General features: G+C 45.2%; 1 protein-coding gene across 2 annotated transcripts in view; it reads left to right on the top strand.

Annotated features, from left to right (window-relative positions):
* The window catches only part of LOC123725582 (protein shisa-5), a 31,998-nt gene extending 18,017 nt beyond the window's left edge, over positions 1–13,981 (top strand). The window contains exons 3-6 of one of the 2 annotated variants that reach the window (XM_045691987.2): positions 6,774–6,818; positions 8,584–8,708; positions 10,811–11,044; positions 12,496–13,981. In XM_045691987.2, coding sequence (XP_045547943.1) covers positions 6,774–6,818; positions 8,584–8,708; positions 10,811–11,044; positions 12,496–12,698 — 607 coding nt within the window. In that variant the 3' untranslated portion in view covers positions 12,699–13,981. The remainder of the gene's footprint in view (positions 1–6,773; positions 6,819–8,583; positions 8,709–10,810; positions 11,045–12,495) is intronic. The other variant, XM_045691988.2, reaches the window with a different exon arrangement.
* The last annotated feature ends 1,736 nt before the right edge of the window (positions 13,982–15,717 follow it).

Raw genomic sequence — 15,717 nt, forward strand, 5'->3', positions numbered from 1 at the left:
AACCTTTGGCAGCGATTACAGCCTCGAGTCTTCTCGGGTATGATGCTACAAGCTTGGCACACCTGTATTTGGGGAGTTTCTCCCATTCTTCTCTGCAGATCCTCTCAAGCTCTGTCAGGTTGGATGGGGAGCGTTGCTGCACAGCTATTTTCATGTCTCTCCAGAGATGTTCGATCAGGTTCAAGTCCGGGCTCTGGCTGGGCCACTCAAGGACATTCAGAGATTTGTCCCGAAGCCACTCCTGCGTCGTCTTGGCTGTGTGCTTAGGGTCATTGACCTGTTGGAAGGTGAACCTTCACCCCCAGGCTGAGGTCCTGAGCGCTCTGGAGCAGGTTTTCATTAAGAATCTCTCTCTACTTTGCTCCGTTCATCTTTCCATCGACCCTGACTAGTCTCCCAGTCCCTGCCACTGAAAAACATCCCCACAGCATGATGCTGCCACCACATTACTTCACCAGAGACTCGTGCCCAGCTTTGATGCACCTGTACTGACCTTGCCTTCTGGATGGTAGCGGGGTGAACAGGCAGTGGCTCGGGTGGTTGTTGTCCTTGATTATCTTTTTGCCCTTCCTTTGACATCGGGTGGTGTAGGTGTCCTGGAGGGCAGGTAGTTTGCACCCAGTGATGCGTTGTGCAGACCTCACTACCCTCCGGAGAGCTTTGCGGTTGTGGGCGGTGCAGTTGCCATACCAGGCTGTGATACAGCTCGACAGGATGCTCTCAATTGTGCATCTGTAAAAGTTTGAGGGTTTTAGTTGACAAACCAAATTTCTTTAGCCTCTTGAGGTTGAAGAGGCACTGTTGGGCCTTCACCACACTGTCTGTGTGAGTGGACAATTTCAATTTGTCAGTGATGTGTACGCAGAGGAACTTTAACTTTCCACCTTCTCCACTTCTGTCCCGTCGATGTGGATAAGGGAGGTGCTCCCTCTGCTGTTTCCTGAAGTCCACTATCATCTCCTTTGTTTAGTTGACGTTGGGTGTGAGGTTATTCTCCTGACACTACACTCCGATAGCCCTCACCACCTCCTTGTAGGCTCTCGTCGTTGTTGGTAATCAAGCCCACTACTGTTGTGTCATTTGCAAATTTGATGATTGAGTTGGAGGCGTGCTTGGCCATGCAGTCATAGGTGAACAGGGAGTACAGGAGTGGGCTGAGCACGCATCCTTGTGGGTCCCCAATGTTCAGTGTCAGTGAAGTGGAGGCGTTTTTTCCTACCTTCACCACCTGGGGGAGGCCCGTCAAGAAGTCCAGGACCCGGCCAGGGCAACTGGGTCCTGGACTTAATGATGAGCTTGGAGGGTACTATGGTGTTGAATGCTGAGCTATAATCAATGAACAGCATTCTTACATAGGTATTCCTCTTCTCCAGATTGGATAGGGCAGTGTGCAGTGTGATAGCGATTGCATCATCTGTTGACCTATTGGAGTGGGTCTAGGGTGACAGGTAAGGTGGAGGTGATCAATTTTATGTCACATACAACAGGTATAGACCTTACAGTGAAATGGTTACTTGAAAGCTGTTAACCAACAATGCAGTTTTAAGAAAATACCCCCCAAAAAGTATGACATAAGAATAACTAATAATTAAAGGGCAGCAGTAAATAACAATAGCGGGGCTATATACAGGGGGTACCGGTACAGAGTCAATGTGGAGGCTATATACAGGGGGTACCGGTACAGAGTCAATGTGGAGGCTATATACAGGGGGTACCGGTACAGAGTCAATGTGGAGGCTATATACAGGGGGTACCGGTACAGAGTCAATGTGGAGGCTATATACAGGGGGTACCGGTACAGAGTCAATGTGGAGGCTATATACAGAGGGTACCGGTACAGAGTCAATGTGGAGGCTATATACAGGGGGTACCGGTACAGAGTCAATGTGGAGGCTATATACAGGGGGTACCGGTACAGAGTCAATGTGGAGGCTATATACAGGGGGTACCGGTACAGAGTCAATGTGGAGGCTATATACAGGGTATATATACGGTACAGAGTCAATGTGGAGGCTATATACAGGGGGTACCGGTACAGAGTCAATGTGGAGGCTATATACAGGGTATATATACGGTACAGAGTCTGTACATGTAGGTAGAGTTGTTAAAGGGACTATGCATAGATAATAACAGAGAGTAGCATCAGTGTAGAGGGGGGGTGGGCAATGCAAATAGTCTGGGTAGCCATTTGATTAGATGTTCATGAGTCTTATGGCTTGGGGGTAGAAGCTGTTTATAAGCCTCTTGGACCTAGACTTGGTGCTCCGGTACCGCTTGCCGTGCGGTAGTAGAGAGAACAGTCTATGACTAGGGTGGCTGGAGTCTTTGACAATTTTTAGGGCCTTCGTCTGACACCGCCTGGTATAGAGGTCCTGGATGGCAGGTAGCTTGGCCCCGGTGATTTACTGGGCAGTACGCACTACCCTCTGTAGTGCCTTGTGGTCGGAGGCCGACCAGTTGCCATACCAGGCAGTGATGCAACCCGTCAGGATGCTCCCGATAGTGCAGCTGTAAAACCTTTTCAGGATCTGAGGACCCATGCCAAATCTTTTCAGTCTCCTGAGGGAAAATAGGTTTTGTCGTGCCCTCTTCACGACTGTCTTGGTGTGCTTGGACCATGTTAGTTTGTTGGTGATGTGGACGCCAAGGAACTTGAAGCTCTCAACCTGCTCCACTACAGCCCCGTCGATGAGAATGGGGGCGTGCTCGGTCCTCTTTTTCCTGTAGTCCACAATCATCTCGTTTGTCTTGGTTACGTTGAGGGAGAGGTTGTTGTCCTGGCACCACACGGCCAGGTCTCTGACCTCCTCCCTATAGGCTGTCTCGTCGTTGTCAGTGATCAGGCCTACCACTGTTGTGTCGACAGCAAACTTAATGATGGTGTTGGAGTCGTGCCTGGCCCTGCAGTCATGAGTGAACAGGGAGTACAGGAGGGGACTGCGCATGCACCCCTGAGGGGCCCCCCTGTTGAGGATCAGCATGGCGGATGTGTTGTTACCTACCCTTACCACCTGGGGGCGGCCCGTCAGGAAGTCCAGGATCCAGTTGCAGAGGGAGGTGTTTAGTCCCAGGGTCCTTAGCTTAGTGATGAGCTTTGAGGGCACTATGGTGAGCTGTAGTCAACGCTGAGCTGTAGTCAATGAATAGCATTCTTATGCATGTGTTCCTTTTGTCCAAGTGGGAAAGGGCAGTGTGGAGTGCAATAGAGATTGCGTCATCTGTGGATCTGTTGGTGCGGTATGCAAATTGGAGTGGGTCTAGGGTTTCTGGGATAATGGTGTATCTGAGACATGACCTGCCTTTCAAAGCACTTCATGGCTACAGACGTGAGTGCTACGAGTCTGTAGTCATTTAGGCAGGTTGCCTTTGTGTTCTTGGGCACAGGGACTATGGTGGTCTGCTTGAAACATGCTGGTATTACAGACTCAATCAGGGACAGGTTGAAAATGTCAGTGAAGACACTTGTCAGTTGGTCAGTGCATGCTCGGAGTACATGTCCTGGTATTCCGTCTGGCCCTGCGGCCTTGTGAATGTTGACCTGTTTAAAGGTTTTACTTGCAGAGCATGATCACACAGTCGTCCGGAACAGCTGATGCTTTCATGCATGTTTCAGTGTTACTTGCCTCAAAGCGAGCATAGAAGTTATTTATCTTGTCTGGTAGGCTTGTGACACTGGGCAGCTTTTGATTGTGCTTCCCTTTTGTATTCTGTCATAGTTTCGCCCTGCCACATCAGACGAGCGTCGGAGCCGGTGTAGAACAATTAGATCTTAGTCCTGTATTGATGCTTTGGCTGTTTGATGGTTCGTTGGAGGGCATAGCAGGATTTCTTATAAGATTCCGGGTTAGAGTCCAGCTCCTTGAAAGCGGCGGCTCTACCCTTTAGCTCAGGGCAAATGTTGCCTGTAATCCATGGCTTCTGGTTGGGGTATGTACGTACAGTCACTATGGGGACGACGTCCTTGATGCAGTTATTGATGAAGCCAATGACTGATGTGGTGAACTCCCCAATGCCATCGGAAGAATCCCGGAACATTTTCCAGTTTGTGCAAAACAGTCCTGTAGTTTAGCATCTGCTTCATCTGACCACTTTTTTTATAGACCGAGTCACTGGTGCTTCCTGCTTCAATTTTTGCTTTTAAACAGGAATCGGGTGGATAGAATTATGATCAGATTTGCCAAATGTAGTGCGAGGGAGAGCTTTGTACGTGTCTCTGTGTGTGGAGTAAAGGTGGTCTAGAATTTGCTGATCGAAATTAACCTCTTGGGGCTATGTGGGACGCTAGCGTGCCACCCGTGGTGCACCCTATCAACAGCAGGTGCATTTCAAGAGCGGCAAATTTGAAACCAAATAAATGTCAAAATTCAAATTTTTCAAACATACAACTATCTTACACCCTTTGAAAGATAAACATCTCCTTAATCTAACCACGTTGTCCGATTTCAAAAAGGTTTTACGGCGAAAGCATAAAGTTAGATTATGTTAGGAGAGTACATTGACAATGGCTGTGTGTAATGTTTTGTCAATTCAAAGACAGGCGTCACCAAAACCATAAAACCAGCTAAAATGATGCACTAACCTTTTACAATCTCCATCAGATGACACTCCTAGGACATTATGTTAGACAATGCATGCATTTTTAGTTCTATCAAGTTCATATTTATATCCAAAAACAGCGTTTTACTATGGCGTTGATGTTCAGGAAATCGTTTCCCTTCAATAACCGGCAGTCAAGTCAGCACCACAAATTAAATAATTAAAATTAGAAAACATTGGTAAAATATTATATTGTCATTTAAAGAATTATAGATTTACATCTCTTGAACGCAATCGACTTGCCAGATTTAAAAAATAACCTTACTGGGAAATCACACTTTGCAATAATCTGAGCACTGCGCCCAGAAAAATACGCTTTGCGATACAGACTAACCGCCATGTTGGGGAGATCTAAAATCGAAAATACTATGTAAATAATCCATTACCTTTGATTCTCTTCATCAGATGTCACTTCCAGGAATCCCAGGTCCATAACGAATGTAGTTTTGTTCAAAAAAGCTCATCATTTATGTCCAAAAAGCTCCGTGTTGTTATCACATGATCTAAGCCCGCCGGACTTCACTTCATGAACGAGGGGAAAAAATATATTTACGTTCGTTCAAACATGTCAAACGTTGTATAGCATAAATCATTAGTGCCTTTTTTAACCAGAACATGAATAATATTCAAGGTGGACGAATGCATTCTCTTTTAAAACGTATTGGAACGAGGGTACCCAACATGACCTCGCGCGCCAGAGTCTAATCGGTCCATCACCGTTCCAACGCTCTTGTTCGGTCAGATCTCATAGTAGAAGACTCAAAACACTTTGTAAAGGCTGGTGACATCTAGTGGAAGCAATAGGAAGTGCCAAAACATTAATCAGCCCCTGTGTGTTTCAATGGCATAGGCTTAAAGGTAAATTCAACACATCAGGTATCCACTTCCTGTCAGAAAATGTCTCAGGGTTTTGCCTGCCAAATGAGTTCTGTTATACTCACAGACACCATTCAAACAGTTTTAGAAACTTTAGGGTGTTTTCTATCCATATAATAAGTATATGCATATTCTAGTTACTGGGTAGGATTAGTAACCAGATTAAATCGGGTACGTTTTTTTTATCCAGCCGTGAAAATACTGCCCCCTAGCCCCAACAGGTTAAGTAAAACTGATTTAAGTTTCCCTGCATTAAAGTCCCCGGCCACTAGGAGCGCCGCCTCTGGGTGACCATTTTCCTGTTTGCTTATGGCAGAATACAGCTCATTGAGTGTGGTTTTAGTGCCAGCATCAGTCTGTGGTGGTATGCAGACAGCTACGAAAAATTGAGTTAAACTCTCTTGGTATGTAGTGTGGTCTACAGCTTATCATGATATACTCTACCTCAGGCGAGCAATAGCTCGAGACTTCCTTAGATATCGTGCACCAGCTGTTGATTACATATATGCATAGGCCCCTGCCCCATGTCTTACCAGAGGCTGCTGTTCTATCCTACCAATAGTGTGTATAACCCGACAGCTGTATGCCCCTTGGGCGGTTAATGTCGTCGTTCAGCCACGACTCGGTGAAACACAAGATATTACAGTTAATGTCTCGTTGGTAGGATATACGTGCTTTCAGTTCGTCCCATTTTATTTTCCAGCGATTGAACATTAGCTAGCAGGACGGAAGGCAAAGGCAGATTAGCCACTCGTCGCCTGATCCTCACAAGGCACCCTGATCTTTTTTCAGGAATCTCAGTTTCCTTCTCCAGCGAATGCCGGAGATCTGTAGTATATCCCTCCCGTCCGACTCATTGAAGGAAAACTCCTAGTCTAATCTGAGGTGAGTAATCACAGTTCTGATGTCCAGAAGCTCTTTTCGGACATAAGAGACGGTAGCAGCAACATTATGTACAAAACAAGTTACCAAAAAAATAGCGAGAAAAACAAACAAAATAGCATGGTTGGTTAGACGGCAGCCATCACTGTTATCCTCAAAGCGGGCAAAGGTGTTTTGCTTGTATGTCAGCAAGACATCGGTGTCCATGACGTGGCTGGTTTTCCTTTTGTAGTCCGTGATTGACTGTAAACCCTGCCACATACGTCTCGTGTCTGAACCGTTGAATTGCGATGCCATTTTCTCGATATTGACATTTTGCCTGTTTTGATTGCCTTGCGGAGTGAACAACTACTCCGTTTGTATTCTGCCATATTCCCTGTCTCCTTGCCATGGTTAAATGCAGTGCTTTGTGCTTTCAGTTTTGCGCGAATGCCATCTATCCTGCCATCTATCCACGGTTTCTGGTTAGTATGTTTTAATAGCCACAGTGGGTACAACAACTTATTGATGAAATCAGTAATCGTCTCAGTGTACACGTCAATATTATTCTCAGAAGGTATCCGGAACATGTCCCAGTCTGCATGATCAAAACTATCTTTAAGCGTGGATTCCGATTGGTCAGACCAGCGTTGAATAGTCCTTAGAATGGGTGCTTACTGTTTATGTTTCTGCCTATAGGAAGGGAGGAGCAAAATGGAGTCGTGGTCAGATTTGCCGAAAGGAGGGCGGTGGAGGGCCTTGTATGCATTTCGGACGTTGGAGTAGCAGTGGCCGAGTGTTTTAGCAGCGCAAGTGCTACAGTCAATTTGCTCATAGAATTTAGTTATCCTTTTCCTGAAATTTGCTTTCTTAAAATCCCCAGCTACAATAAATGCAGCCTCAGGATATATGGTTTCCAGCTTGCATAAAGTCCAGTGAAGTTCCTTGAGGGCCGTCGTGGTATCGGCTTGAGGGGGATGTACACGGCTGTGACAACCAAAAGAGAATTCTCTTGGGAGATAATGCGGTCGGCATTAGGTTGTGAGGACTTCTAGGTCAGGTGAACATAAGGACTTGAGTTCCTGTATGTTGTTACAATCACACCATGAGTCGTTAATCATGAAACATACACCCCCGCCGTTCTTCCTGGAGAGATGTTTATTCCTGTCGGTGAGATTTACTGACAATCCAGGTGGCTATACCGACTCCGACAGAGTATCCCGATTTGAGCCATGTTTCCTTGAAACAGAATATGTTACAATCCCTGATGTCTCTCTGGAAAGCAACCCTTTGCTCTGGTCTCTTCAACTTTTGTTATCTATGGACTGGACATTAGCGAGTAATATACTCGGAAGCGGTGGGTGGTGTGCGCGCCTCTGACTAGAAGACTGCTCCGACTCCCTTTTCTCCGGCGGCGTTGTTTTGGGTCGGCCTCTGGAGTCAGTTCAAATGCCCTGGGGGGTGGTGCAGACAACGGATCCGCTTCGGGAAAGTCGTATTCTTGGTCGTAGTGCTGGTAAGTTGACGCCGCTCTGATGTCCAATAGTTCTACCCGGCTGTATGTAATAACGCTTAAGATTTTCTGGGCTAGCAATAAAATAAATAATTCATTATTTCAAAAAAAACAAATACTATAAAGTTTCCTAAGGGCTAGAAGCGAGGCAGCCCTCTGTCTGCGCCTTTTTCCACTTCCCTTACCAAGGCCCTTCTTCCCCAATTGCTCAGTTTGGCCAGGCGGCCAGCTCTGGGGAAAAGTCTTGGTGGTACCGAACTTCTTCCATTTAAGAATGATGGAGGCCACTGTGTTCTTGGGGACCTTCAATGCTGCAGACATTTTTTGGTACCCTTCCCCAGATCTGTGTCTTGGGGGACTACGGATAATTCCTTCGACCTCACGGCTTGGTGTTTTCTCTGACATGTACTGTCAACTGTGGGACCTTATATAGACAGGTGTGTGCCTTTACAAACATGTCCAATCAATTGAATTTACCACAGGTGGACTCCAATCAAGTTGTAGAAACATCTCAAGGATGATCAATGGAAACAGGATGCACCTGAGCTCAATTTAGTCTCATAGTAAAAGGTCTGGTAATAAGTTACCATTTCCAAAAACCTGTTTTTGCCTTGTCATTATGGGGTATTGTGTGTAGATATAGGATTTAACTTTTTTTTTTTTTAAATACTTTTTTGAATACTTTCCGAATGCACTGTATGTTTCACTGACTGATGTTATGTCTCTCTCTATTCCAGTGGCAATATGAGCACTTTGACCATCTTGTCATTCGTAGTGACAGCTGTCATCTTCACGATCAGTTTAATCTGTTGCTGTGTGTGTCCCTGCTGCTGCTTGTACAAAATGTGTCGGAAGCCCAGACGTAAGTCTCTCCTTGCACCATCACAACATGAATACTAACATGTTAACTCCCAAGACTGATTTACATGTAAAAAAAAAAAAAAAACAAGTATATGCTTTAATTGTTTTTCCTCAAGTGTGTGCACTCCTCTCCACACCTCCTGTAGTAGTCTGGTGGTCAGTTCTGACTGTAGTATCTCTGTGTAGTCTGGGGGTCAGTAGTTCTGACTGTAGTATCTCTGTGTAGTCTGGGGGTCATGTAGTATCTCTCTGTAGTGTGTTTTATAAGTACTTTGTGACTATATAAGCACATCTGCTGATGTAAAAAAGGGCTTTATGATTAAATTAGATGTGATGATACAGGAAGTGGTTTGACCACTCCCACTGTGATCCCGGCCAGCAGGGTGTGTGTCCCAAATGGCAACCTATTCCGTTTGTAGTGCACTACCCTGATTAAAAAAAAAAAAAACTAGGGTACTACACTGATCAAAACTAGGGCACTATATAGGGAATAGTGACATTTGGGACGCACAGGCACAGCCTAGCCCTCCCTGGAGTGGGCTAGGACGTGAGGGTTGATTTTCAAACAACACCCAATTGTGTAAACCACTTCCTCCTTGCAATGGAACAGAAATCCACTGTCGGTAACCAAACCTTAGTGGAACAAAACATCTCTTCCTCTTTTTGAGTTTCTGGAAAAGATACAACTCAAAATTATGTATTTAAAAAAAAAAATAAAAAAAAATGTTTGCTCAACATGCAAAAGACCCCCCACAGATTTATACACTTCCTGAACATTTTCTGATTCATCCGACTGAATGATTCAACAAGACATCACCAGAATGTATTTATGTAACCTTTCTATTTTGAAATGAACACAAAGATTGGCGTTTGGCACATTTGGAAACTGGCAGCGTTGAGTAAGAGTGGAATGTTACCAGGTTGTTTGGCAAAACATTTTTATTTTTATATAAATGAACATGCTGTGTAAATGTCTGTGGCATTATGAGACAGATATCCTTCTGAAAACCTATGCTGTTCTGACGGTTTTCTCACCGCTCTTTGTGATCATCAGGCTTTGTTGCTGCTGCCTACATATTGCCCCTGTGTGTCACACACACACACACACACACACACAACCTCGCTCTACTGCTAGCTCCTGTCTTTTGAGTATGACATGTATCTGTCAGACAACCCCTCTGCTTCCACCTACAATCAAATCAAATGTATTTATATAGCCCTTCTTACATCAGCTGATTCAAAAAAAAAAACTCCCTAGAAAGGCCAGAACCAAGGAAGAAACCTAGAGAGGAACCAGGCTCTGAGGGGTGGCTAGGAAAAACTCCCTAGAAAGGCCAAAACCAAGGAAGAAACCTAGAGAGGAACCAGGCTATGAGGGGTGGCTAGGAAAAACTCCCTAGAAAGGCCAGAACCAAGGAAGAAACCTAGAGAGGAACCAGGCTATGAGGGGTGGCTAGGAAAAACTCCCTAGAAAGGTACACTCTATGGTTAACACTAAGGTATTCCAAACACACTGGGACTCTTCTCATCCCGCCACGCTCGTCTTGACTAGTGAACCGTAAACAAAGGGGACGTGAGCTGTCTGAGGCTGAAGGTCTGTTTTAGTGGTCGTCCAACTAATGGCTCTAATAGCCTGCTCGGCTGAAACGTATTCCTAAATGGTGTTTTTTTTTTTGTTCTAATATTTTCCCTTTGCTCTCAACTACCTTGAGAGCAACCCAGGTGTTCCTTTTACAGGGGACCCTATACAAGCCCAGCCCTCCATGCATTTCCCTGTATGTGATGTATGTGCTGTGGTGTATATCTCGTCTTGACAGAGTTGATGGCCAGCCCCAACAGCCCCATTATCCCCAACAGCCCCATTATCCCCAACAGCCCCATTATCCCCAACAGCCCCATTATCCCCAACAGCCCCATTATCCCCAACAGCCCCATTATCCCCAGCAGCTAAAACAGCCCCATTATCCCCACCAGCCCCATTACCCCCAGCAGCCCCATTATCCCCAGCAGCTAAAACAGATAGTAATGCCTGTCACAATAGGGAACTGTGTGAGGGTTAGTCATTGTATTTCCATTTACCCCTGGTGCATCTCTCCTCCCCAGCGGTGATAGCCACGACGGCCCACACAACGGTGGTGAATACCCATTACCCCCAGCAGCCCGTCCAGCCCTACCAGGGGGCCCCCCAGTACCCTGCCTACCAGACCGTGCCGGTCCAGCCTGGGTATGGGGTTCAGCCTCAACCCGGCTATGGAGGTGGCCAGCCCATACCCACAGCACCAGGCTACCAGGGACAGCCTTTCCAGCCAGGACCACCCCCTCCTTACCAAGAGACTGGTAAGTGTCAGGAGAGTCTGTCGTGAGGGGAGAGTCTGTCGTGAGGATCGTGTTTAGTGGGGCACACTGAAGCAAAACATTTTACAACAGAAAATGGCATGTCATGATAGTTTTAAATGTATTACTTAGTTGTGTGGTAGTGTATTACTTAGTTGTGTGGTAGTGTATTACTTAGTTGTGTGGTAGTGTATTACTTAGTTGTGTGGTAGTGTATTACTTAGTTGTGTGGTAGTGTATTACTTAGTTGTGCGGTAGTGTATTACTTAGTTGTGCGGTAGTGTATTACTTAGTTGTGCGGTAATGTATTACTTAGTTGTGTGGTAATGTATTACTTAGTTGTGCGGTAATGTATTACTTAGTTGTGTGGTAATGTATTACTTACATTTACATTTTTACATTTTAGTCATTTAGCAGACGCTCTTATCCAGAGCGACTTACAAATTGGTGCATTCACCTTATGATATCCAGTGGAACAACCACTTTACAATAGTGCATCTAAATCTTTTAAGGGGGGGTTAGAAGGATTACTTTATCCTATCCCAGGTATTCCTTGAAGAGGTGGGGTTTCAGGTGTCTCCGGAAGGTGGTGATTGAGTCCGCTGTCCTGGCGTCGTGAGGGAGCTTGTTCCACCATTGGGGTGCCAGAGCAGCGAACAGTTTTGACTGGGCTGAGCGGGAACTGTGCTTCCTCAGAGGTAGGGAGGCGAGCAGGCCAGAGGTGGATGAACGGAGTGCCCTTGTTTGGGTGTAGGGCCTGATCAGAGCCTGAAGGTACGGAGGTGCCGTTCCCCTCACAGCTCCGTAGGCAAGCACCATGGTCTTGTAGCGGATGCGAGCTTCGACTGGAAGCCAGTGGAGAGAGCGGAGGAGCGGGGTGACGTGAGAGAACTTGGGAAGGTTGAACACCAGACGGGCTGCGGCGTTCTGGATGAGTTGTAGGGGTTTAATGGCACAGGCAGGGAGCCCAGCCAACAGCGAGTTGCAGTAATCCAGACGGGAGTTGTGCGGTAGTGTATTACTTAGTTGTGCGGTAGTGTATTACTTAGTTGTGCGGTAATGTATTACTTAGTTGTGCGGTAATGTATTACTTAGTTGTGCGGTAATGTATTACTTAGTTGTGCGGTAATGTATTACTTAGTTGTGCGGTAATGTATTACTTAGTTGTGTGGTAGTGTATTACTTAGTTGAAAACAAACAGAGGAGATGGAAAGTGAAGCTTATTTGTAAGTGAAAAGAGGAGGAGCCCGACGCTTCCTGCCAAAGAGGAGGAGCCCGACGCTTCCTGCCAAAGAGGAGGAGCCCGACGCTTCCTGCCAAGGAGGAGGAGCCGTCTGGTCTGGTGTGTTCTCAGTGTCTCTGGTGTGGTGTGTTTTTAATGTCCTCTCTCTCTCTCTCTCTCTCTCTCTCTATCTCTCTATCTCTCTATCTCTCTATCTCTATCTCTCTACCAGGTCCAGCCTATCCTCCTGCTGTCCCAGTGTCTTATAGTCAGGCTGGGTTCAGTCCAGGACAGCTATCTTATCCCCTCCAGGCTCCAGCCCAGCCTCAGCCAGGCTATCCCTGTGCCCCTCCCGCCCAGCCCGACTTCCTCTCTGCCCAGCCTGCCTACAACCCTGCCTTCATGGAGACCCAGCCTCCCAAGACTGGCAACTGAAGAAGCTCCTCTCCCGTTCTCCATCCACCCGCTCTCGTGGGACAGACAGACAGACTGACTGGTGGGATAGAAACACAGACAGACAGACTGACTGGTGGGATAGAAACACAGACAGACAGACTGACTGGTGGGAAAGAAACAGACAGACAGACAGACAGACAGACAGACAGACAGACAGACAGACAGACAGACAGACAGACAGACAGACAGACAGACAGGGGGACAGAAACAGACAGACAGACAGACAGACAGACAGACAGACAGACAGACAGACAGACTGGTGGGAAAGAAACAGAGACAGACAGACAGACAGACAGACAGACTGGTGAGATAGAAACACAGACAGACAGACTGACTGGTGGGATAGAAACAGACAGACAGACAGACAGACAGACAGACAGACAGACAGACAGACAGACTGGTGGGATAGAAACTGACTGACTGGTGGGATAGAAACTGACGGACGGACAGACTGGTGGGATAGAAACTGACGGACTGGTGGGATAGAAACTGACTGACTGATTGACTGACTGGAGCCATACATCGTCATGATCCGGACAATTCCCTAAGCTCTTCTTACCTTATCAATATGACTCCAACCTGTTCTCACACGTGGGATTGAACTGAACTATGTTTGTATCTCAAATTGCACCCTATACGGTGCACTACCCTGGTCAAAAAAGTAGTGCACTACATAGAAAATAGGGTGCAATTTGGGATGTATCCTGTGTGTTCACTTTGCTTTAGGGCCAGCGGTTCTTCTGGTTGCCTCGTAACCTGGCCAGGAGACTTTGGTCCAGGGTATATTTAGGGCCTGGTCAAGCCTTGGTTTTCATCTCAAATGGTACCATATTCCCTATATAGTACACTACTTTTAACCAGGACCAATGGTCTTGGCTTGTGGTCTAAAGTGGTGCACTATATAGGGAATATGGTGCCATTTGGGAATAACTCTGGGCCCCTATGTTAAGGGTAATGTCTCATGTTGTTGGTGTTCTCGTTAGAGTATGTTCATTACAAACCACACGGAGGAAGACTACCTTTGATTTCTGTCATAAAACGTTTTTCTGATGAACCACAACCCAGAATAAAATTAAACCTCTGTCATAAAACGTTTTTCTGATGAACACAACCCAGGATAAAATTAAACCTCTGTCATTTCCATCAAGATACTTTTTAAAAAAAAAATTATTTACCAGCGCCTTATTTACCAGAGTAATCATGTTAAAAACAGTTTCATAGGCCGTAATTGCTTATTTTTTTGTAACCTAACGGTGAAAGTACAGCGATACAAGAAGATTCCCTATCTGCTACCAGTCTTCCGTGTGCAATGCAAAACACCGGTGTTGTCAGATAAACAAGAAGTCATATTCTGATTTTTTTAAATTTTTATTAAAAACAACAGATTTTGCACTGTAGATGACAGCCAAGAATGAAACGTCGGAATAGTACGTCAAAGTAGTTTAGTGGTAAAACGTTCTACTAAAACAGACCCTATCAAGTTCACAAAGCGGGTGAAGAAACTGAATGCAAGAAACTATTGCCTTTTTTACCACAAATTCTTCACCCAACCAAATATGAGATTTATTTTTTATTAAACGATCAGTCTTTTTTTTTTTCTCTCTCTCTCTCTCTCGTTTCCATGTCGGTTGTATTTAGACGTTAAATCAGTGTTGACCGTTATGGCTGTGTTCCTAACGGGCACCTTAATCCCTACAAAGGGTACCGTGTCGGGAATGGCGTTCTTTACTTTACTTAACGGCTTTCTTTACTTTACTTAACGGCGTTCTTTACTTTACTTAACGGCGTTCTTTACTTTGCTTAACGGCGTTCTTTACTTTGCTTAACGGCGTTCTTTACTTTGCTTAACGGCGTTCTTTACTTTACTTAACGGCATTCTTTACTTTACTTAACGGCATTCTTTACTTTACTTAACGGCATTCTTTACTTTACTTAACGGCATTCTTTACTTTACTTAACGGCGTTCTTTACTTTACTTAACGGCATTCTTTACTTTACTTAACGGCGTTCTTTACTTTACTTAACGGCCTTCTTTACCTTCTTACTTCTTACTTTACTTAACGGCGTTCTTTACTTTGCTTAACGGCGTTCTTTACTTTACTTAACGGCGTTCTTTACTTTACTTAACGGCGTTCTTTACTTTACTTAACGGCGTTCTTTACTTTACTTAACGGCGTTTCTTTACTTTACTTAACGGCGTTCTTTACTTTACTTAACGGCGTTCTTTACTTTACTTACGGCGTTCTTACTTTACTTAACGGCGTTCTTTACTTTACTTAACGGCGTTCTTTACTTTCTTAACGGCTTCTTTACTTTCTTAACGGCGTTCTTTACTTTACTTAACGGCTTTCTTTACTTTACTTAACGGCGTTCTTTACTTAACCAGGGAAGTCCCATTCAGGCAGTCTCTTTTTTTTTCAAGAAGGCAGCAGTAGTCAGGAAGAAGGCATCAAACAACAACAAATATCTTCAGTGAAATGTTTCAGTATACGGTGTAGTATTTGGGTATCGTTTGACATAGCCCGTTTTTAGGAATGTCAAACGTCCACTATAATATGCCTTGTGGCGAACACTTGACACCCAGCATCATAACACGTTATGACATTGTCATAACCATGTCATAACAGTTGACTTAACTTGTCATAATATGTTCATAACACTGTCATGACATACTTAGACCTGTTGTGACATATATTGTGTTATTTTAAGGCTGGTTATAACACCTCCATAAGGGTCCAAACCTACAACACAAGGCAAAACATACCATTACATCAGAGCCTACTGGTGAACAGGTTGTTAAAATGTTACATAACATTCTCTGAAATTGCCGTCATATTGACATCAGACATGCACCTTCCCCAGTGCTCTGTTTCTGATGACTGGGATGAACACAGGAGCAGATTTCAGGAGCAGATTTCAGGAGCAGGACAATCTCTTTTCCACTGATGACTGACGTAAGGACATGTACGTGATACGACTATCTGGCGTATATGGTTAT

The sequence above is a fragment of the Salmo salar genome, chromosome 12 (assembly GCF_965601325.2).
Source record: "Salmo salar chromosome 12, fSalSal1, whole genome shotgun sequence".
NCBI classification, from domain to species: domain Eukaryota; kingdom Metazoa; phylum Chordata; class Actinopteri; order Salmoniformes; family Salmonidae; genus Salmo; species Salmo salar.